The sequence below is a fragment of the Aotus nancymaae genome, unplaced genomic scaffold, assembly GCF_030222135.1.
Source record: "Aotus nancymaae isolate 86718 unplaced genomic scaffold, 86718_ANA_hifiasm-v0.15.2.pri h1tg000018l, whole genome shotgun sequence".
NCBI lineage: Eukaryota > Metazoa > Chordata > Mammalia > Primates > Aotidae > Aotus > Aotus nancymaae.
Window position 1 is genome coordinate 19452456 of NW_026988430.1, and position 24064 is coordinate 19476519.

The 24064-nt window shown below is 42.8% G+C and overlaps 1 protein-coding gene across 1 annotated transcript in view; it reads left to right on the top strand.

The window, feature by feature from the left end:
- Positions 1 to 17341, top strand: part of TEKT1 (tektin 1) — a 32087-nt gene extending 14746 nt beyond the window's left edge. The window contains exons 6-8 of the mRNA XM_012445570.3: positions 1783 to 2005; positions 16399 to 16595; positions 17088 to 17341. Of these exons, the coding sequence (XP_012300993.2) occupies positions 1783 to 2005; positions 16399 to 16595; positions 17088 to 17295 (628 nt within the window). The 3' untranslated portion in view covers positions 17296 to 17341. The remainder of the gene's footprint in view (positions 1 to 1782; positions 2006 to 16398; positions 16596 to 17087) is intronic.
- Positions 17342 to 24064: the final 6723 nt, after the last annotated feature.

Here is a 24064-nt window from a genome sequence, read left to right on the forward strand (position 1 = left end):
GGCTGAGAGGTTGGAAGTGGTGGGCTTGGGGCAAAGGCAGTGCTAAATGTTGATGACCTTGACATTGGGCCCAGAGACTCCTGATCCTCCAGGTTAGGCCTACTAACTAAGAAAGTCTGACACAAAACTTTTAAAGGATAAAAAATGTATTCCTTCATCTATACATGTTTTTAATAAGTAAAAGAATCTAAAAATGTATGAAGAGCAAATTAATTTTCCTCTTTCCATTTTTACATCCACTGAGATAACTGGTGTTAGCTGCATGTTCATACAAACATATGTACATATGCACTCACACATGGTAAACTTTGTTTAGTTTATAAAAATGGGATTATACTATATACCTTTTCTGTGACATCTAATCATTTGCATTTTCAGTTAACATTATATCACAGCCTAACTCACTCTAATTTTTAAAACCTCCATTTTGAAATAAAACATATACATAGGAAAGTGCACAAATAATAAACACACAGTTCAAGGCATTATCATTGTGTTAGTTACCTTTTGCTGTATAATAAGCTATCCCAAAACTTTGCAGCTTAAGACTATAAACATTTATTATCTCATGGTTCCTGTGGGTTGGGAAGCCAAGCCCTGTTTAACTGGGTGTCCCAGGCTCAATGTCTTCTGAGGTTGTAGTCAAGCCAGCTGCCAGGGTTGCAGTCCATCTGAAGGCTCGACCTGGGTAGGGTCCAATTCCAAGCTGATTATGGGTGATGGTGGGCCTTGGTTCCTTGCCATGTGAATTTCACCATGGGGAAGTCCCATGACATGGCACTGGTTTCTCCCATAATGAGTGATCTGAGAGAGAGAGAGAGAGAGGGAGGGAGGGAGGAAAGACAGAGAGAGAGAGAGAGAGAGAGACCCATGACAGAAGCCACTGTTTTTTTTACATCCTTATCCCAGAAGTGACATCCTTCTGTTTGTGAGAAGCAAGTCAATAAATTCATCCCATACTCAAGGCAAGGGGATTACACAAAGGCATGGACACCAGGAGGTGGGTGATCACTAAGGGACATCTCAGAGGCTGCCTCTAATCACAAACTGAACAAGCCTCATATCACCACTAGGTCAAGAAAGAAAACATTATCACAATCCCTATTATGTTGTCCTCTTCCAATCAATACTCCCTCCCTCCCTCCTGACGGTAATAACTTTCCTGACTTCTAATAGGGTTGTTTTGCCGGCTTTTCATTAAACAGCATTATATACTAGATGTGTGTGTGTGTGTGTGTGTGTGTGTGTGTGTGTGTGTGTGTGTGTATCTGGTTTCTTCCAATTAACATTATTTTGAGGTTCATCAGTGTCATTCCAGAAGACAGAGACAGTTCCTCTTCAAACTAGTAGTTTATTCACTTGTTTATTTAAATCTGTATAGATGTATGGTTTCTATTTTATTCAGTGTTTTATAATCTGTTACATTAGTATTTATTTTGATGCTCAAATTATCTCTAGCTGTGCTATCTCACCCAAGTTACTTTATTTTTCTGAGCCCAGATTTCCTCATCTGTAAAATGGGGATTATAAAATTTAGTTAGCTCACTTGGCCATCATGAGGATTAAATGAGATTATGTCTATAAGTTGCCAGCCCAATGCTAGAGTAGGGAAGTTGCCCAAAGTGACAGCTGTTGATACTGGCAGACCACTATGTGCTCTGCCTATAGATACGGAAACATTCTAGGTGCTTCTGATAAGAGGTTAGGTATGGCTCATCCCTTTCCCCAATCCCCTTCCCTACCCCAAATATACTGTGAATGAAAGCATGGGATCTGTTTCAGCTCTGTGAGTCTGGAAGACTGGTTGGACTTCTCCAACACCAACGTGGAGAAGGCTGACAAGCAGCGGAACAACTCCCTGATGCTAAAAGCCCTGGTGGATCGAATCCTGTCCCAGACAGCCAATGATCTGCGCAAGCAGTGTGATGTGGTGGACACGGCATTCAGGAATGGGCTGAAGGATACCAAGGATGCCAGGGACAAGCTGGCTGTTCATCTGGCCAAGGTGAGGCCCCTTGAGGGAGCATGGAAGAAGAGCAGATTCAGGAGGTTTCGTCATGGAAAACAAGAAGGCCCCTGGGCCAGACCGCTAGACTTCTGGGCTTGGAATACTGGGTTAACTCATGGGTAAGGGTCATTTATATCTCTCCAGCTTAGCAGCAGGCCTTGGGTTTTTGGGGACTGGAGTGGGACTTTGCCCCACTCTCGGCCTCCATCGTCACTCACTGCTGCAGAAAACAGAAATGCAAAGGACAGAGCCTTGAGGCAGGAGACGGGAGGCTTACGGGCTGGCTGCAGCTTTGTGCCTGGCTGTCTTCCCACTCCAGTCACCATTCCTCCGTATGTGAAATATGGAAATGGAGTACATGCTCTCACATGTCCTTTAGGACTCTGAAGTTACAGGAGTCGATGCAGCCAGTTTCTCCAAACCTGGTTGTAGCTTTAGGTCTCTAGCTGGTTGTTACTCCTGGTTATCCAGTGTTGTGCTGGTAAATTGGCTCTCAGAGGGTGTATTTAGTCCACTTTCACATTGCTGTAAAGAGCTACCCAAGACTGGGTAATTTCTAAAGGAAAGAGCTTTAATTGACTCACGCTTCTGCACGGCTGGGGAGGCCTCAGGAAACTTACACTCATGGCAGAAGGTGAAGGAGGAGCAAGCACCTTCTTCACAGGTGGAAGGAGACAGAAAGAGTGAAAGGGAAACTGCCACTTTTAAAACCATCAGATCTCTTGAGAACTCCCACACTGTCATGAGAACAGCATGGGGGAAACTGCCCCCATGATCCAATTACCTCCCACCAGGTTCCTCCCTCAACATGTGGGGATTACAATTTAAGATGAGATTTGGGTGGGAACATGGAGCAAACCGTATCAGAGGAGGTTAGTATTGGTATTGCAAATACAACATGGGAGTATTTGTACTACAAATATCGGCAAATTCTACAGATTAGCGTCCTTCGCATAGCATTTGCCTTTATCTGTAGTACAAATACTCCCACACTGGTGGATTTCAGGCTACCCATTTCAGCAGGCCACTGCGAGCCTGCCCTGCACTTTACTGCTGGTGAAGCTGAGACAGAGAGGGGAAGGGCCCCAAGGTGGGAGGGTGGGAGTAGAGCCCAGGCCTTCTCAGCCCCTGAATCCCTGTCCTGCTGCCACATTCTTAACACTCCCTCCTGGAGCTCAGAGTCCAGTTGTGGACAAGATTTATTTCTGTGATATGCAGGACAAACCAGGGTATCATCGAGGGTGAAGCTGCAATATTCAGTAAACGGAGAGGTAGACAAGCCTAGTGGAAACCAGTAGATGTCAGAGCCAGACATATTCGGTTTGAATTGTGGCTTCAACACTTGCTGTGTGACCTTAGGGAGACCCTGAAGCCCCCTGTTCCTTAGTTTCCTTCTTGATAAAATGGGGAGAAACAATAGTCTTCCCCAGACAGGGTTAAATTAGACAACTCATATAAAATATTTAGAACAATGCCTGGCATGTATACATTTCACACACACACACACGCACACACACACAATTTGCATATATAATTAACATATAATACTATACATATAACTAATATAAAATGGCTGATTGATGATGATGATGATGATAGCCAAGGAATACTCCAGAGACTCCCTGGTGGAGTAAGAACTTAGTATAGGCCTTGAAAGATGGATCTAAGATAGGAGAGGAGTGAAGAGGGGAGAGTGCTGAGAAGAGAGGAAGAGGCTAAGGAGGCAAGAAGCTGGTTCACAGGGGCCCGTGGGGAGCCCAGTCCTGATAAAGGAGAAAGTCCCTGCAGGAGCTGGGAGGTATAAGGCTGAAGGTTTGGAAGGGACATCTAAAACGAGCATTTCAAATGGTCTGGACAGGCTGGAATGACGAGTTAAAACTAGTTAGGTGAAATTGAACAGTGGCAAAAGTAAAGTCTTTCACGTAGGTCTAAAAAATCAGTTGCGCTGGCTGGGTGTGGTGGCTCATGCCTGTAGTCCCAGCACTTTGGGAGGCTGAGGCTGGCGAGTCACCTGAGGTTAGGAGTTTGAGACCAGCCTGGCCAACATAGTGAAACCCTGTCTCTACTAAAAATACAAACATTAACCAGGCATGTTGGCATGCACCTGTAACCCCAGCCATTCGGGAGGCTGAGGCAGGAGAATTGCTGGAACCCAGGAGGCAGAAGTTGTGTTGAACCAAGATTGCACCACTGCACTCCAGTCTGGGCAACAGAGTGAGACGCCATCTCAAAAAAAAAAAAAAAAAATCAATTGTACCAGCACAGAATGTCTTAGCAGCAGCATGAATGAAAGTATTTTTGCTGAAAGAACATTGAGAGAAAACCATTTGGAAGAGGTATCTAGAACTTGGGAGCTGATGGTCCTGCTCTTATCTGAAGTGGTGACCTCGCCTGAAGGATGGTTAATAACATTGATGGCGAGAATGACAGTCACATTGCTTTGGGTGCCCAGTGCCATTACATTACTATGTCTTAGCAACGCTGAAATGGGTAGATATCTTTATTATCTTCTGAGAGACAGGGAAGAGAAGGGTTTTTCCCACTTTCACACACTCCTCAACACAACACTTCTGACACCAGATGTATTTATTGCTCCTCACACCAATCAAACAATTTTCTAGCAGGCACCAGCTGGGTGTCCTCTAATTTAATTCAGTTCTCACACTGTCTGACTGGAGGTAGCATCAGGTCCCAGGGCTCAGTAGGACTCAGTTCCACAAGACTGCCCCTACTTCAGATGCCAGTCACAAGTCTTGGGCTGTGCCCTGTGCTATTGGACCAACCAGCTGTAAATCAACATTCCCATGACCTCCTTTTGGGGTTCAGTTAATTTGCTAGAGCAGCACACAGAACTCAGGGAAACACTTGACGTACATCCGCCCAGTTATCATAAGGGATATTGATAAGGATACAGATGAACAGCTTGATGAAGGAGATGCATAGGGCAAGGCACATGGGAAGGGGTGTGGAGCTTCCATGCTCTCTCCTGGCACCACCCTCCAGAAACCTCCATGTGTTCAGCTATCCAGAAGCTCCCTGAACCCTGACCTTCTGGGTTTTTATGGGGGCTTCATTACATAGGCATGATTGGGTTGAGTATCAGCTCAACCTTCAGCCTTTCTCCCCTTCCTGGAGGTTGGAGAATAAGACTGAAAGTCCTAACTCTCGAATTCTGCCTTAATCTTTCTGGTGACCAGCCTCCATCCTGAAGTTATTCAGGGCCACCAGCCAACAGACATTTCACCAGCATACAAAAGACACTCATCACTCCAGAGATGCCAAGGGTTTTAGGAGTGGGGAAGAAGACCAAATAAATATTTCACAATATCACATGTTACCATTTGAAAGATGTGGAAACTGAGGCGGAGAAGATGAATCACTTTGTTAAAGTCTCGTGACTAGTAAGAAGCAGAGTTGGGCATCGAAACTAGGTCTGCCTGACTCCTGAGCTTGCACCTGTCCCCACCCCGATGTTGTGATGGAAACACAAAGGCTACGTCCTCTTCTGGCCTCACACTGTAGGAGGGACCAGATGGACTCAACAGCTCACGCAGGAGGCAGCCTGGGTGAAGAGGGGCCCAAGGCTCTGCAGGTGACAGGAGCAAAGACTCTAGGGCAGCAGGGCCTAAGAGGGATATGATGCAAGCCACACGTGTCATTTTACACTTGCTAGTAGCGTCTTTAGAAAAACAAAAAAGTAGAAAACAAGTGAACTTAATTTTTATGTTTTATGTAACCTGCTACATGAAGTATCACATCAACTTATCAACATAAATAATGACATATTTTACGTGTTTTAAGTCTTAGAAATCTGATGTGTAGGATTTGACACTAACGGTGCATCTTGTTTAGGATGAAGCACATTTTGCATGCTCAGCAGCCACATGTGGCCACTGGCTGCTAGGTTAGTGCAGCATTGGGGGAACAGGGTCTTTCTTCAACTGGGTGAAGGCTCACATAAGTAAAATGGGCTTAGAGATTGTGGCCATTTTCACAATATTGATTCTTCCTAACCATGAGCATGGAATGTTTCTCCATCTGTTTGTGTCCTCTTTTATTTCCTTGAGCAGTGGTTTGTAGTTCTCCTTGAAGAGGTCCTTTACATCCTTTGTTAGTTGTATTCCTAGGTATTTTATTCTCTTTGTAGCAATTGTGAATGGGTGTTTGCTCTTGATTTGGCTCTCTGTTTGTCTGTTATTGGTGTATAGGAATGCTTGTGATTTCTGCACATTGATTTTGTATCCTGAGACTGCTGAAGTTGCTTATCAGTTTCAGGAGATTTTGGGCTGAGATGATAGGGTCTTCTAAATATGCAATCTTGTCATCTGCAAATAGAGACAATTTGACTTCCTCCTTTCCTAATTGAATACCCTTTTTTTTTTTTTCTTGCCTAATTGCTCTGGCTAGAACTTCCAATACTATATTGAATAGGAGTGGTGAGAGAGGGCATCCTTGTCTAGTGGCAGATTTCAAAGGGAATTCTTCCAGTTTTTACCCATTCAGTATGATATTGGCTGTGGGTTTGTCGTAAATAGCTTTTGTTGTTTTGAGATATGTTCCTTCGATACCTAGTTTATTGAGAGTTTTTAGCATAAAGGGCTGTTGAATTTTGTCAAAGGCCTTCTCTGCATCTATTGAGATAATCATGTGGTTTTTGCCTTTGGTTCTGTTTATGTGTTGGATTACGTTTATAGACTTGCGTATGTTAAACCAGCCTTGCATCCCCAGAATGAAGCCTACTTGACCGTGATGTATAAGCTTTTTGATGTGCTGTTACAATCGGTTTGCCAGTATTTTATTGAAGATTTTTGCATCTATATTCATCATGGATATTGGCCTGAGGTTTTCTTTTTTTGTTGAGTCTCTGCCAGGTTTTGGTATCAGGATGATGTTGGTCTCATAAAATGATTTGGGAAGGATTCCCTCTTTTTGGATTGTTTGGAATAGTTTCAGAAGGAATGGTACCAGCACCTCTTTGTACGTCTGGTAAAATTCGGCTGTGAACCCATCTGGATCTGGACATTTTTTGGTTGGTAGGCTATTAATTGCTGCCTCAACTTCAGCCCTTGTTATTAATCTATTCAAGGTTTCAACTTCTTCCTGGTTTAGGCTTGGGAGGGTGCAAGTGTCCAGGAATTTATCCATTGCTTTCAGGTTTACTGGTTTATGTGCATAGAGTTATTTGTAGTAATCTCTGATGGTAGTTTGAATTTCTATGGAATCGGTGGTGATATCCCCTTTATCGTTTTTTATTGCATCTATTTGATTCTTCTCTCTTTTCTTTTTTATTAATCTGGCTAGTGGTCTGTCTATTTTGTTGATCTTTTCAAAAAAATAGCTCCTGGATTTATTGATTTTTTGAAGGGTTTTTTGTGTCTCTATCTCCTTCAGTTCTGCTCTGATCTTAGTTATTTCTTGCCTTCTGCTAGGTTTTGAGTTTTTTTTGATCTTGATCCTCTAGCTCTTTCAATTTTGATGATAGGGTGTTGATTTTAGATCTTTCCTCGCTTCTTATGTGGCTTTTTATTACTATAAATTTCCCACTAGACACTGCTTTAAATGTGTCCCAGAGATTCTGGTACGTTGTGTCTTCGTTCCTGTTGGTTTCAAAGAACATCTTTATTTCTACCTTCATTTCATTGTTTATCCAGTCGACATTCAGGAGCCAGTTGTTCAGTTTCCATGAAGCTGTACGGTTCTGAGTTAGTTTCGTAATTCTGAGTTCTAATTTGATTGCCCTGTGGTCTGAGAGACTGTTATGATTTCCCTTCTTTTGCATTTGCTGAGGAGTGATTTACTTCCAATTATGTGGTCAATTTTAGAGTAGGTGCAATGCAGTGCTGAGAAGAATGTATATTCTGTGGATTTGGGGTGGAGGGTTCTGTAAATGTCTATTAGTTCCACTTGGTACAGATCTGAGTTAAAGTCCTGGATATCCTTATTAATTTTCTGTCTCATTGATCTGTCTAATATTGACAGTGGAGTGTTAAAGTCTCCCACTATTATTGTGTGGGAGTCTAAGTCTCTTTGTAGGTCATTAAGAACTTGCTTTATGTACCTGGGTGCTCCTGTATTGAGTGTGTATATATTTAGGATTGTTAGCTCTTCTTGATGCATTGATCCTTTTACCATTATGTAATGTCCTTCTTTGTCTCTTTTGATCTTTGTTGTTTTAAAGTCCATTTTATCAGAGACTAGGATTTCAACTACTGCTTTTTTTTTTTGCTCTCCATTTGCTTGATAAATCTTCCTCCATCCCTTTATTTTGAGCCTATGTGTGTCCTTGTATGTGAGATGGGTTTCCTGAATACAGCACACCAATGGGTCTTGACTTTTTATCCAATTGCCAGTCTGTGTCTTTTGATTGGGGCATTTAGCCCATTTACATTTAAGGTTAATATTGTTATGTGTGGATTTGATCCTGCCATTTTGTTGCTAGCTGGCTGTTTTGCCCATTAGTTGACACATTTTTTTCATTGTGTCGATGCTCTTTACCATTTGGTACCTTTTGGGAGTGGCTGCTACTGTTTGTTCCTTTCTATGTTTAGTGCTTCTTTCAGGAGCTTTTGTAAGGCAGGCCTGGTGGTGACAAAATCTCTCAGCAATTGCTTGTCCATAAAGGATTTTCTTTCTCCTTTGCTTATGAAGCTTAGTTTGGCTGGATATGAAATTCTGGGTTGAAAGTTCTTTTCTTTAAGGATGTTGAATATTGGCCCCCACTCTCTTCTGGCTTGTAGGATTTCTGCTGAGAGATCTGCTGTGAGTCTGATAGGCTTCCCTTTGTGGGTAACCTTACCTTTTTCTCTGGTTGCCCTTAGCATTTTTTCCTTCATTTCAACCCTGGTGAATCTGACAATTATGTGCCATGGGGTTGCTTTTCTTGAGGAATATCTGTGGTGTTCTCTGTCTTTCCTGGACTTGAATGGTGGCCTGGCTTGCTTGGTTGTGGAAGTTCTCCTGGATAATATCCTGAAGAGTGTTTTCCAGCTTGGATTCATTCTCTCCATCACATTCAGGTATACCTATCAGATGTAGATTGGGTCTTTTCACATAATCCCATATTTCTTGGAGGCTTTATTCATTTCTTTTTTACTCTTTTTTCTCTGTTCCTTCCTTCTCATTTTATTTCATTGAGTTGATCTTCAATCTCTGATATCCTTTCTTCTGCTTGGTCGATTCAGCTATTGAAACTTGTGTATGCTTTGAGAAGTTCTCATGCTGTGTTTTTCAGCTTCATCAGGTCATTTATATTCTTCTCTAATCTGTTTATTCTAGTTAGCATCTCATCTAACCTTTTTTCTAGGTTCTTCGTTTCTTTGCATTGGGTTAGCACATGTTCTTTTAGCTCAAAGAAGTTTGTTATTACCCACCTTCTGAAGCCTGTTTCTGTCAATTCATCAGATTCGTTCTCCATCCATCTTTGATCCCTAGCCAGTGAGGAGTTGTGATCCTTTGGAAGAGGAGAGGCATTCTGATTTTGGGTGTTTTCATCCTTTTTGCACTGGTTTCTTCCCATCTTAGTGGCTTTATCTACCTGTGGTCTTTGTAGTTGGTGACTTTCAGGTGGGGTCTCTGAGTGGACATCCTTTTTGTCGATGATAAAGTTATTTCTTTGTGTTTCTTAGTTTTCCTTCTAACAGTCAGGCCCCTCTGCTGCAGGACTGCTGGAGGTCCACTCCAGACCCTGCTTGCCTGGGGATCACCCACAGGGGCTGCAGAACAGTAAGGGTTGCTGCCGGTTTCTTCTGTTATCTTCATCCCAGAAGGGTACCTGACAGATGTCAGCCTGAGCTCTCCTTTATGAGGTGTCTCTTTGGGTATACGGGGGTTGGGGAGCTGCTTGAGGGACAGTCTGTCCCTTATAAGAGCTCAAGTGCTGTTCTGGGAGCTCCGTTGTTCCATGCAGAGCTGCTGAGCAGGTACTTTTAAGTCTGCTGCAGTGGAACTCATAACCACGTCTTTTCCCAGGTGCTCTGTCCTAGGAAGGTCAGCTTTATTTATAAGTTCCTGTCGTGCTGCTGCCTTTTTTCATAGATGCCCTGCCCCACACAGAGTAGTCTAGTCACAGCCTGCCAGCAGAGGCATTGCTGAGCTGCCGCAGGCTCTTCCCAGCTGCTATGTGAACTGCCTCGATAGTGGTGGTTGCCCTTCCCCCCACTGAGCTGGACCGTCCTAGGTCCAGCTGTCCTTGCTGTGAAACTCTCAATCCAGAGTGTTTCAGATTGCTTGTTTTGTGGGGGTGGTACCCGCTGAGCCAGATTGCCTGGCTCCCTGTCTCTGCCCCCTCCCTTTCAGGTGAATGGGCGGCTCTGTTTCCCAGGCATTCCAAGCTCCAGTTGAAATGGCTGCCTAGATTTGTGTGAGTTTCTGTGCGCCAAGCTGGCACCAGCTGAAACTGCCATGCTGAAAACTCGTGGTGCTTTTCAGCTTGGGAATATCCTGGTCTATGGGCAGTGAAAATTTGTTTGGAAATGCGGTGGGCACTCACCCTCTGCTGTTCTGGCTGGGAACTGCACTCCAGAGCTGTTCCTATTTGGCCATCTTGGATCCCGACCCTGATGATTGCTTTTCTATGAGTTGAGAATTAGTCTGGTAATGTCAATGTGTATTGTATTCTTTCAGCAAACCTATAGTGTCCTTGCAAAATAAACACAGTGGTCTGAAAGCTAATTGATAAACAGAACCTATGTTCCACCTTAAAAATGCAACTCACAAAGCACATTTTTCTTGTTCTAACATGATGGGTATGCACTGTGCTATGGTTTGAATGTCTGTGTCCCCTCCAAAATTCATGTTGTGAATTAATTTCCAATGCAACACTATTAAGAGGTGGAGTCTTTAGGAGGCAATGAGGCCATGAAGGCTCCACCTTCATGAGTGAGCTTAGTGCTTTATAAAAGGGCTGGATGCAACTAGCTAGGCCCTTTGTTCCTGCCTTCTACCATGTGAGAATGCAGTTTTTGTCTGCTCCAGAGGATGCAGTAACAAGGTGCCACCTTGAAGTGGAGAGTAGCCTAACCAGACACTGCACCTGCCAGGACCTTGATCTTGAACTTCTCAGCCTCCAGAACTGTGGGAAATAAATTCCTGTACTTTATAAGTTACTCAGTCTCAGGTATTTTGTTATAGCAGCAGAAACAGACAAAGACACATTGCTAATAAAACAATAAAATAAGATGTCACTGTACGGTGATACACGGTTGGAAAACTGTCAAGTTATAAACATGTCACTGTGATTTATAGTGCTCTGGGCAACAGTGCAAAGCCATAAGAACATCACATACAGTCAGTCATCATGACTTAGCTATGCCATGGTAGTTCAGAAGCAATAATAAATAAATGAATAAGCATGGCTGTGTTTTAATATAGCTTTACTTATGGGCATTAAAGTTTTAATTTTATATAATTTTCACATGACAATATTCTGCTTTTTTCTCCACAACCATTTAAAAATTTTAAAACCCATAAGACAATGAAAAGAAAAACTACACACTGGGAGAAAATATTTGCAAAATATATATCTGATAAAGGATTGTTATCCAAAATATACAAATAACTCTTAAAATTCAACAATAAGAAAACAGACCAACTGAAAAAGAACAAAAGATCTAAACAGACTCCTCACCAATACAGATATACAGAGGGCAAGTAAGCATAAGAAAAGATGTTCATTTCATATGTCATTAGGGAACTGCAAGTTAAAACAACAACAAGGCTGGGCGCGGTGGCTCACGCCTGTAATCCCAGAACTTTGGGAGGCCGAGGCGGGTGGATCATGAGGTCAAGACATCGAGACCATCCTGGTCAACATGGTGAAACCCCGTCTCTACTAAAAATACAAAAAATTAGCTGGGCATGATGATGTGTGCCTGTAATCCCAGCTACTCAGGAGGCTGAGGCAGGAGAATTGCCTGAACCCAGGAGGCGGAGGTTGTGGTGAGCCACGATTGCACCATTGCACTCCAGCCTGGGTAACAAGAGCGAAACTCTGTCTCAAAACAACAACAACAACAACAAGACACCCCTATACACCTACAGAAAATCCAAAGCACTGACAACCCCAAATGCTGGTGATGATGTGGAGCAATAGGAACTCTCATTCATTGCTGATGAGAATGCAAAATGGTGCAGCCCCTTTGGAAGACAGTGTGGCATTTTCTTACAAGGCTAAACATACTCTTAGGATTCAGCAATCTCCTTCCTTGGTATTTGCTCAGATGAATTGAAAACTTATGTTCATACAAAATCCTGCATATGAATGTCTATAGCAGCTTTATTCATGATTGCCAAAACTTGAAAGCACCTAAGATAGGTGAATGGATGGATAAATTGTGGTTTTATTCAGCACTAAAAAGGCATGAGCTATCAAGTCATGAAAAGACATAGAGGACTACAAACCACTGCTCAAGGAAATGAGAGGACACAAACAGATGGAAAAACATTTCATGCTAATGGATAGGAAGAATCAATATCGTGAAAATGGCTATACTGCCCAAAGTAATTTATAGATTCAACACTATCCCCATCAAGCTACCATTGACTTTTTCACGGAATTGGAAAAAAGCACCTTAAACTTCATATGGAACCAAAAAAGAGCCCACATAGCCAAGCCAATCCTAAGCAAAACAAAACAAAACAACAACAACAGAAAAAAAACAGAGCTGGAGGCATCAGTCCACCTAACTTTAAATTATACTACAAGGCTACAGTAATCAAAACAGCATGGTACCAGTACCAAAACAGATATATAGACCAATGGAACAGAGCAGAGGCCTCAGAAATAATGGGAAAGGATTTCCTATTTAATAAATGCTTTTGGGAAAACTGGCTAGCCATGTGTAGAAAGCAGAAACTGGATCCCTTCCTTACACCTTATACAAAAATTAACACCAGATGAATTAAAGATTTAAACATAAGACCTAACACCATAAAAACCCTAGAAGAAAACCTAGGCAATACCATTCAGGACATAGGCATGGGCAAGGACTTCATGACTAAAACACTAAAAGCAATGGCAACAAAAGTCAAAATAGACAAATGGGATCTAATTAAACAAGAGCTTCTGTACAGCAAGAGAAATTATTAGAGTGAACCAGCAACCAACAGAATGGGAAAAAACCTTTGCAATCTACCCATATGAAAAGGGGCTGATATCTAAAATTTGCAAAGAACTTAAACAAATTTACAAGAAAAAAACAACCCCATCAAAAAGTGGGTGAAGGATATGAACAGACATTTTTCAAAAGAAGACATTTATGCAGCCAACAAATATGAAAAAAGCTCATCATCATCACTGGTCATTAGAGAAATGCAAATCAAAACCACATTGAGATACCATCTCACGCCAGTTAAAATGGCAATTATTAAAAACTCAGGAGACAACAGATGCTGGAGAGGATGTGGAGAAATAGGAACATTTTTACACTGTTGGTAAGAGTGTAAATTAGTTCAACCATTGTGGAAGACAGTGTGGCAATTCCTCAAGGATCTAGAAATAGAAATTCCATTTGACTCAGCAATCTCATTTACCCAATGGATTATAAACCATTCTATTATAAAGACACATGCACACATATGTTTATTGTGGCACTGTTCACAATAGGAAAGACTTGGAACCAACCCAAATGCCCATCAATGATAGACTGGATAAAGAAAATGTGGCACATATACAACATGGAATACTATGCAAACATAAAAAAAGGATGAGTTCATATCCTTGCAGGGACATGGATGAAGCTGGAAACCATCATTCTCAGCAAACTGACACAAGAACAGAAAACTAAATATCATATGTTCTCATTCGTAAGTGGGTGTTGAACAATGAGAACACATGGACACAAGGAGGGGAACATCTCACATTGAGGCTTGTCGGGGGGTGGGGGGCTAGTGGAGGGAAAGCAGGGGGTGAGGGGCTTAGGGGAGGGATAGCATTAGGAGAAATACCTAATGTAGATGATGGAGTGATGGATGCAGCAAACCACCATGGTACATGTGTACCTATGTAACAAACCTGCACATTCTGCACATGTACCCCAGAACTTAAAGTATAATAAATTTTTTAAAAAAGAAAAGACATAGAGGAATTTTAAATGCATATTGCTAAGTGAAAGAAGCCAATTTGAAACTCATACTGTATGATATGAATCATGATTTCAATTATATGACATTCTGGAAAAGACAAACCTATGGAAACTAAAAAGATCAATGGTTGTCAGGGGTTTCAGTGGGTGGAAGAAGGAAGGAAGGATCAATGGGGGCACCCCAGGGGGTCTTTAGGGCAGTGAAACATATTCTATATGATATTGTAAAGGTAGATACATGTAGTTATACTTCCATCAAAACCTATAGACTCTACCAGGCGCGGTGGCTCATGCCTGTAATCCTAGCACTTTGGGAGGCTGAGGTGGGTGGATCATCTGAGGTCAGAGGTTCAAGACCAGCCTGGCCAACATGGCGAAACCCTGTCTCTACTAAAAATACAAAAATTAGGCTGTTGTGGTGGTACATGCCTGTAATCCCAACTATCTGGGGGGCTGAGGCAGGAGAATCTCTTGAATCCAGGAGGTGGAGTTGCAGTGAGCCAAGATTGTGCCACTGCACTCCAGCCTGGGTGACAGAGTGACTCCATCCCAAACAGATAAACAAACACCCATAGAATGTACAACACAGAGAGTGAACCTTCATGTAAACTATAGACTTTAGTTAATAATAATATATCAATATTGGCGCATCGATTGTATTAATAACAAATGTACTACACTAATGCAAGATGCTAATAAAAAGGGAAACCCAGGTAGCGGGGAGAAAGCATACGTGAACTCTACTTTCTTCTCAATTTTTCTTTAAACTTAAAACAGCTCTAAAAAAATAAAGTCTATTACTTAAAAAAAAATTCTTACTTCATGGTCTGTACAAAAACAGGTTGCAGACTGGATTTGGTCCATAGGCCATAGTTTGCTGATTCTTGATCTCACTCATAGCAGTAGGAGTTTTATTCTAAGTGTATTGTTATCTATGTATTTTGCATGGTTAAGGTATTTGTACAATTTGAGAGATTTGGCATGTTTTTTACAAATTACTTTACAATGTGCAATTAAATAATTGTTTTAGCCAATGATTTTAGTTGAAACTTTCACTTTGAAGATAACATTAGATTATTTAAGAGAATTCAAAGCATCATGATTTTTTACTGATTTATTAGATTGACAAATCTATTTAAGAACTCCAGAAGGTCTTATTTTTTAATTCAAATCTCTTAAAAAGTTATATATCAAATTGATAACTGCCGCTTTAAATAAATATTTGAAGAACTTTAAGTAAGTTTGAAGTGGGAGCAACTATTAGTCAAAATCAGTTTAAAGTAATTGTTGATATTTGCTAAATTTAAAAATAGCATATCTGTGAACTGGACTTATTAAAAGCTTAAGAAATGTTTTAAAAGAAACTTAAGAAAGCAAAGTATAATTTCTGGACCTCATTGGGATGTAATTTGGACAAACCAACTCTGACCAAAATATATGGAACTATTGGTGAAATTTAATCGCTAAATATTATAATAATATTAAAGAATAAATCTTTTGTCTCTTTTTTGGTGTGATAAAGGTACTGTGGTTATTTCAAAAGAAAAAAAAGAATCCTTATGCTTAGAAATACATTCTCAAATATTTAAGTGAAATAATATCTGAGATTTGCTTTAAAATAACTAAGCTGATGGACAGGAGTATAGATGAAGCAAGACTGGCCATCTATTGCTCATTGTTCAAACTGATGATGGGTATACGAGGTTCCTTATTCTATCTACTTTTGTGTATATTGCAAAAGCAGATGTAAAGTTTTAAAAAAATGCTTAATGAAGAAATACATTTTTAAACCAGTTAAATATTAATTTTGTTAAAACCAAATAACTTAAAAGTAGTCTTTTTCTGTGCATAAAGTCACTCACAAAAATACCAGTCAAATTTGGACTGAACTGCTCCTTCTTTCCCCAGGCTTCCAGAGGACAGAGCTGGTGCTAGCAGGGGGAAGTGGTGAGGAAATAGGCAACTTTCTGCTCACGATACAAAGGTACCCTGTACCAAGGCGAGCAGGCGGCTTTGAGCAGCAGTGAGATCCCACTCTGGCCAGGCCTTTGCTGAGGGCATTCTTCTCCTGTGGGTAGATGAGGTGACAATGCCCGATCCTGTCCCTTCAGTCCATAAGGTTCTAAGGCTTTAGACCTTGCCCACCAGCAATCGCTGCTTTAGGGAAGAGAGATCAAACTCTGGCATCCTGCTTAAGAAGAAATCTGAGGTTCCCTCTTCCTAACTTACATGACCACAACCGATCTGCTGTCAGCTGTTGAGTTTTGAGGAGCACAACTTGACCTCACCTACTCTAATCCTTTTTGTAAGGTCATGGAAGAGATTGCTTCCCAGGAGAAAAATATGACAGCTCTTGAAAAAGCCATCCTTGACCAAGAAGGGCCAGCCAAGGTGGCTCATACGCGCTTGGAGACCAGGACGCACCGGCCGAATGTGGAGCTGTGTCGCGATGTTGTGCAGTACAGGCTAATGAAGGAGGTTCAGGAGCTCACCCACAACGTTGCAAGGTAGGCTAGCAGCCAGGGCAGAGGGCCTTCGGGTCTCACTCCCAACCCGGATTTCAAGCAGAGGCTAGGTAGTGACCAGCAGGGTGAATGAAGCCTACCTGCTCTGTAATGTTTGAGGAATCCTCCCTAGAGGGCAGTCTCCACCACCTCCCGCCAAAATTGTTGCCTTGCAGAAAACGGATCCTTATATGGAATGATTCTAAAGAAGCCCAAATCCAGATGTTTAGGTAAAATCTGCTGTTTTAAACATCAGCATTTCATAAGGTATCTACGTCATGGAATCTGGCCTGTGGCCACCAATTTGAAATCTCTCTTTTTTTTCATTATGCTTTTTATTTTAAAATTAGTGAAATCTTTGTCTTAATGAGGAGAGAGGAAGGGAAGAGGACATATCAATTTGGCTCCTGCACTGAACACTGCGGAACATTCTTTCCCCTGAAAAAGCAATGCATAGAGAGAAATTATTCTCTTCTGTTCTTCCCCTTCTCCTAGATTGAAGGAAACTTTAGCCCAAGCTCAGGCAGAGCTGAAAGGGCTGCATCGCAGACAGCTTGCCCTGCAGGAGGAGATCCAGGTCAAAGAGAACACCATCTATATTGACGAAGTGCTGTGTATGCACATGAGGAAGTCCATCCCACTTCGGGAAGGGGAAGACCATGGGGTCTGGGCTGGGGGCCTCCGCACCGATGCTGTCTGCTAATAGGCTGGCTAGTTCCAATTCTCATTAAACCACATCGTAAACAGTAGTTACGGTAGTTTGGAGCTCTCATTTCAGGCTGGTGGAGGCTCTAACCAGCCTGCTGCAACCTCTTGGCTGGCATTCCAAGCCTGCTCAGGGGGCTGATTTGGGGGCAAGTTTCTTTTCTTATGCTGCTGGTGTGGTGTTTGCCTAACAATTAAATTTCATGTTTTAGCACAGGCCACTCTTATAATGCCACAGGACTTGGGGCCCCAAGAGAGGGTTTCAAGGCATTTCAGTTCAGATTCAATTCAGTAAAGTAGCTGGGGTGGGTCACTATCTAGACCATGCCCCTCTTGCTCATGAGGTGGGATGCTAAGCTTTCTCTTGGCTCTCAAAATTTTTCTCTAGAAAACAATGTGGTGATGGCTGACGTAGACCCCTCTGGATGGTCCACAGGAAGCTTATTCAAGTCCTACGAAACCTAGGTGAAGGAGCAGCAGGCCCCATCAGGAGTCCTCTTGAGCCTGCAGGCACCTCTCTGGGTCTTTCTCCGGAGTGAAATTTGATCCGGGGGCAGGGAATGAGGAGTGGGTGAGCCAGGTTGCTGTTGTCTGGGGTTATGGGGTCACAGAGTGGGGATATCTCCGGCTCACAGGCTGGAGGAGGGCTCTAAGGGTGCCTGTGGACGCGCATGTCAGCTGTGGGGGGCAGGCGTGGGAGGGGCAGCTGATGGGGGGGACTCAGCCTGTGTGCAGACTCCAGGAACTGCAGTCTCAAAATTGCCAGGTTGGGAAAGAGGAGGCAGACTTTCCCGGGCTCCAAGTGCAAGCTTTTCCAGGTACCAGTAATGTGCATCCTTACTAATGTGCACCTAATGTGAGTTAGGTGGTAGTTTCCAGACCAATTAGCAATCATTGGGAGTGTTTTTTTTCTTTTAAATACTCAAATAACATAAAGAAAAAGAAAAAAATTCCATTCATGCCATGGTTTCAAGTCAATGGTTAAGGCTGTAGGTTCTGGAGTCTGCTGTCTGTAGTACAGGCTCTCCAGTAGTCCCTACTTACAGGGTTATGGGGGCATTGAATGAAAGCACCTCCGTAAAGGGGCTCATACTGAGCCCCGTATCGTGGGGCAGCGAGTGTCTGATGAATGTGAGCCATTGTGAGCAGCCCCACCCTATACCAGCATAATTTCTGCACAGTTGTACTCATGGCATAGACTCAATTTCATATAGTTGTTTTCTTCCTTCACTGCTTATTGCAAGCCATTGTTCATGTTGCTAAATTGTCTTTATAATTATTTTAATGGTTACGTACCTCTTTAAAAGTTTTCAGCAAGACTGTTTCATATACTTACTGTTTCTTTTCCAAAGAGAGTTCTGCTTATGGGTGGCAGCTGCCTTCCTCTGAGTTGCAGCAGCTCAGGGATCTATCTGGGTGACTGTCAAAGGAAGACCTTTGCTGTGAAAAACCATTCATTTGTTCCTTATTCCGCTAACATTGAAGGAACACCTTCCAAGTATGAGGTTTACCATCTCACCACCCTCCCACGTGTGAAGCTGCTGCTACGCTCTGCTAACATTTGGTTCCCTGATGCTTACGGACACCTGATAGTGTGGGGCTCAGAAGACCTAGCTTCTAGTTCCAACACTAGCCAGGGAAGTTTCTCTCTTTCCTTAGGGCCACCTGTAAAGTAAGGAATGGACTATATGGCCTGGAACTCTTCCTATCCTTGCCGTTCCCTGAATCTGGCTGTCTATCTGCACGTTTGGCGTCATAGGGCACAATGACAATGCAGGGTGTGGGCCTAATTCCTGGGAACTTTACGGTTGAGGTTTTCCTTGGTCCAGAGACTCTTTGACATCAGAAAGGGATGTTTCCGATTTGGGATGGAGAAAGCCCCTTTGAGGCCAAAAGCACTGGCTTAATTCTGATCTATGCTTCAGGTGCTGAACATCTCTCAGAGGGCCAAGCAAATACACAGCGGTTCCCATGCCCCAATCAAGGAGGGCCCCTCTCTGCTCACTGGGAAGTCTCTGGGTGCTCTTCTGCTCTGGCTCAGAAGAGTCTGAATAGGCCTCCCCCTCACTGGGCAGACCTCAGAGTTTGTGCTTAGTAGGGTTATGAGGTCGGTCCCAGAGGATGTGGCCAGCAGGGTGTGAAGACGCTGGGCAAAATCCCTCCTTGTGAATACAGCTCTGAGAGGCAGCCAGCCTCAGTAGTGGATTCAGATTTCAGGCTCTGCTGGGAGATGTGATTCAGATCAGCTGGTGGATCAGTTCCACCGTTACCTGTGGTGTGATCCCTGACAAGTTACTCAACTGCCCGGAGCTTCAGTTGCCCAATCTGTAAATAAGACTACAAAAGGCTAGATCAGTGAGATAACACACGGAAGACTCTCAACACAGTGTCTGGCACGTGCTGTTTTTAAGGGAAATGATTTCGATTTTGGTTGAGGCCATTTCTCAACATGTAGACACAAAATGCAGAAACAGCTAAGATTTCAAGAAAACAACGTTTTGTTAGTAAATCTGCTCACGCACTTCCTGGGTCTCATTGGGTATCATTGTGTTTCACAAATGAAATCTGGTCTTAGCCTGTGTTTCATGAAGGGCATTTGCCAGTAGCCCACAGTTTCAAGAGTCTTTTTAGCTACTAAGGCCATCCTGTTTCATACCCCTCTGACCCATCCAAACCAGATACATTTTCAAGATAAAACTTTCTTCTTAGATAATACAAAATTTATTTTTAAATATCATCACTTAAATTGGGAGTCATTTGGCCAGGCGTGGTGGCTCACACCTGTAATCCCAGCACTTTGGGAGGCCGAGGCGGGTGGATGATTTGATGTCAAGAGTTCAAGATCAGCCTGGCCAACATGGTGAAACCTCATCTCTACTAAAAAAAAAAAAAAAAAAAAAATTAGCTGGGTGTGGTGGCGCACACTTGTAGTCCCAGCTCCTCGGGGAGGCTGAGGCAGGAGAATCGCTTGAACCCAGGAGGTGGAGGTTGCAGTGAGCCAAGATCATGCAACTGCACTCCAGCCTGGGTGACAGAGGGAGACTCCATCTCAAAAAAAAAAAAAGAAAAAAAATTGGAGTTATTTAAACTCAAATCTTCTTAAGATAGAACCAAAGTTGAATGTCTGTAATCCACATAATTACAAGAAACACAGGATCAAAGTTTCTGTCTCTTCCGTGGTTCATTTGGCAGTGATGAGTGGGAATTCTCTTGAGTAGCACAGAATTTGGCACGCTGGGGAAAATCTCAGGAAGGTTGCTTTTCCCCCAATGTACTCAATCTAGGTACTCCTTTGTTCTGTGGAATCTGTTGTCTGCCACTCACCTTAACCTCATGTCTTGCCATCTTCTCCCTTCACAACCACTCTAGCATGTTCTGGGGGTGCCAGGGTTGGGAATGACAAGGTCAGAGCCACCCTCCCAGGGGAGCAGGATCATATTTGGGTACAGTGATGAGTAATGGTATTAGAACCCACCTTTGGTTTCTCTTCAGTCCGGGCTCCATTCAAACGTAGTTTCTCCTTCATTTATGCCCAGCCCTGATTCTTTCACAAGTCAGTTTTTCTGTGGCTTATGTAGGTATGGCACAACCTCAGGCCATCCCAGATAATTGACTGATGGACAATAGTGATGACCTATCACTCTCAACTGTGATCCACAGTTCATAAAGTGGCTTAGCGTGTATTTTCTCACCAAATCTTTAGAAAAACCTGAAGAGGCTGGTATTATTATTAGCTGCATTTTATAGATGGGATGCTGGCCTTGATGTCAGACAGACCAGGGTTCAAATCCTGGCTCACTCTTCCTCTTACTGTGTAACCTTGGGTAAGTGACTTAGCCTCTCTGTGCCTCTGTTCTCTTATCTCACAGTCCTGATGCCTACACTGTCTTTGTGATCCATGTAGCCCTTTTCTGGTGTAGTGCTTTGCCATCCCAGGCTCTGGGACAGAGGAGGTTAGTGAGACTCTTATGGTTTCCAATTAATGTTCTTAACAGCCTACTGTCGGCAAGTGCAGGCACCCAAAGCTGCAAAACTAACAAGAAATTAATAGGAACACTGAGGCTGGATTCTGAGCTCCCTGATATAGGGAATAAAGTCCCTGATCATGAGTTAAGCTGATATCTCCCTCCCCCTGGGCAAAAGAGAGACCTATCCTCACAGCTGCCTATACCTTTCGGCTAACCCATTGGTCTCTTGTGCAGAGAGTCCTCTGCTGGGAGTAGAGGAAGGAAAGGGGGAGTGGATGAAAAACATGAGGAATGGAGGCCTCCAGCTCAGATAGATAGTAGCATTGCAAAGGACACTCCCCAGAGTCATTTGTCCACCAGGGCAGGGCTGGCAGCCATGCAGCCAACTGTCTCGTGTAGTTAATTTATGTTTACAGAGCGTGTGTAATATTGAGGCAAACCAGGTCTGACTTACAGAAAATAGCTCAAGGAAGGAAAATAGAAAGCTGGAAAGAAGAAAGTCTTTCAACTCTGCTTAATGAAGTGAAGAACTGGCCCCCATGATCTCACTTCAAGACCATTCACTGGAATTCTAGCTTCCAAAGGTCACTCTGCTACTGGGATATAGTTTCTGTGGCCACCTGATAAGGATGAGCTAACCTTTAACTGAGACCAGATCTGAAGTAAATTAGGTAAACATTCTTTGTTAATCACTGGCACTTGTGTTTTGCACAATGAACTAACAGTGTTTAAGATCTGGCTTAAAGGCAACCATTTTCACTCTTGCAAAAGAGGCTGCACGTTTTCCAGGCTATGATGAGAACTTCCACATAAACGTCAAAGAGTTGCTGCATCCAAACTGATTCTGAGAAGGTGTAGAAACAAAAGCCTTGTAAAAGCTGCCAAAATAATAGTTCTAGATATATCCATAAATCAATGAAAACCATATTTCACAGAAAGAGAATAACCTTATTTAAGAGAATCATCATATACAGTCTACCTCATGCCACTGCTAAAATATTGGGAATGAACTTGGTCCGTGAGAAAGGGACTTGGTCACAATCAATTGTTCTATTTGCTGATGCCTGAAGAAGATCAATATGTTTCATTCAGAAGACAATTTTCCAAGTCTTCTTTTCTCTACATACAATTTTTTCAGCTAATTTGCCAAAGTTAGTGGTGTGATTTTTTCCCCCTCCCAGTTGTTAATTTTATAATTGGAGAGCCCCGTACATCACTGATCCTTCTTTTTTTTTTTGAGACAAAGTCTCACTCTGTTGCCAGACTGGAGTGCAGTAGCATGATCTCGGCTCACTGCAACCTCCACCTCCTGGATTCAAGCAATTCTCCTGCCTCAGCCTCCCAAGCAGCTGGGACTACATGTGCGTACCACTGCACCTGGCTAATATTTGTATTTTTATTAGAGACAGGGTTTCACCATGTTGGCCAGGATGGTCTCGATCTCCTGACCTTGTGATCCACCCGCCTTCGCCTCCCAAAGTGCTGGGATTACAGGCATGAGCCACCGCACCTGGCCGGTCCTTCTCGTTTGAAGATCTGGCACACAGAGTCAGCTGGGCTTTAAACTGGCGCGCCTCCAGACCCTGGGGAAAATGCCGATATCAGTCACTGTCTCAAACACCATCAGAAAAAATCCTGAGAGATAATCGGTTGAAAAAATGAATATTAGAAGAAGTTTTGAATCCCACATGCAATTTCTCAGGCAAGTAAACAGTTCATTCTTGCATGGTGACATTAATGGTGTCAATGTCAAATGAAAGGCAGTCGGAAACCGTAGAGCGTTCTAGAACAATTAGGTACCTTAATCCATCAAAACAAAGAAGAAGAAAGTATAAACAGTCAAATTCCTAGCTTATTGGCTCCTAAGATTCCTAATAGCCAGTGGGAGTGGAGAGGAAAGATTCCTCAGAGTGGATCCAGATCCTACAATGATATTCCTGAGAGCATGAAAAGTCAGCCTGCATCCTTGTTCTCACCATGTCAACGGGATGTTGCCACTGCCCCAAATACCACAGGGATGGCTTGATTTATTCTTTCCCCTGGGTCATACCCTAAAAACAGATTAATGTTCAAATTAGGAACAACCTAAACATTCAGGTGTGACGTTAGCATTTGGTCACATGTTTGCTTGGGCTGTTTCTGCCATAGGTAATCAATCCGATGGTATTAGAACTCAGCTTTGGTTCCCGTTCAGTCTGGGCTCCATTTAAACATAGTTTCTCATTCATTCATGCCCAGCCCTGATTCTTTCATGAGTCAGTTTTTCTGTGGCTTATGTAGGTATGATGCAACCTTAGGCCATCCCAGATAACTGACTGATGGACAATAGTGATGACTTGTTACTCTCAGCTGTGATCCACATTCATAAAGTGGCTTATCGGATATTTTCTTATCAAATAGTTACAAAAACCTGAAGAGGCCGATATTATTACTAGCTCTATTTTGTATATGGGACACCGGCCTGTATGTCAGACAGACCAAGTTTCAAATCCTGGCTCACTCTTTCTCTTACTGTGTGACCTTGGGAAAGTTACTTAACCTCTCTGTGCCTCTGTTTTGTTATCTACATCATCCTTGTGATCCACATAGCCCTTTTCTGGTGTATCACTTTGCCACCAGGCTCTGGGATAGAGCAGGTTAGTGAGATTCTTGTGGTTTCTAATTGACCAATGCATGTCAGGGAAGTTTCTAGATACATCCCAGGGGCTCCTCTCTAGCCAGGGGTTTCTAGGTATAAGGTCAGCAGGTAACTGCCTAATTTAAGACTGAAGTTTTAAAAAGGTCACTTTCAAGTTCCAA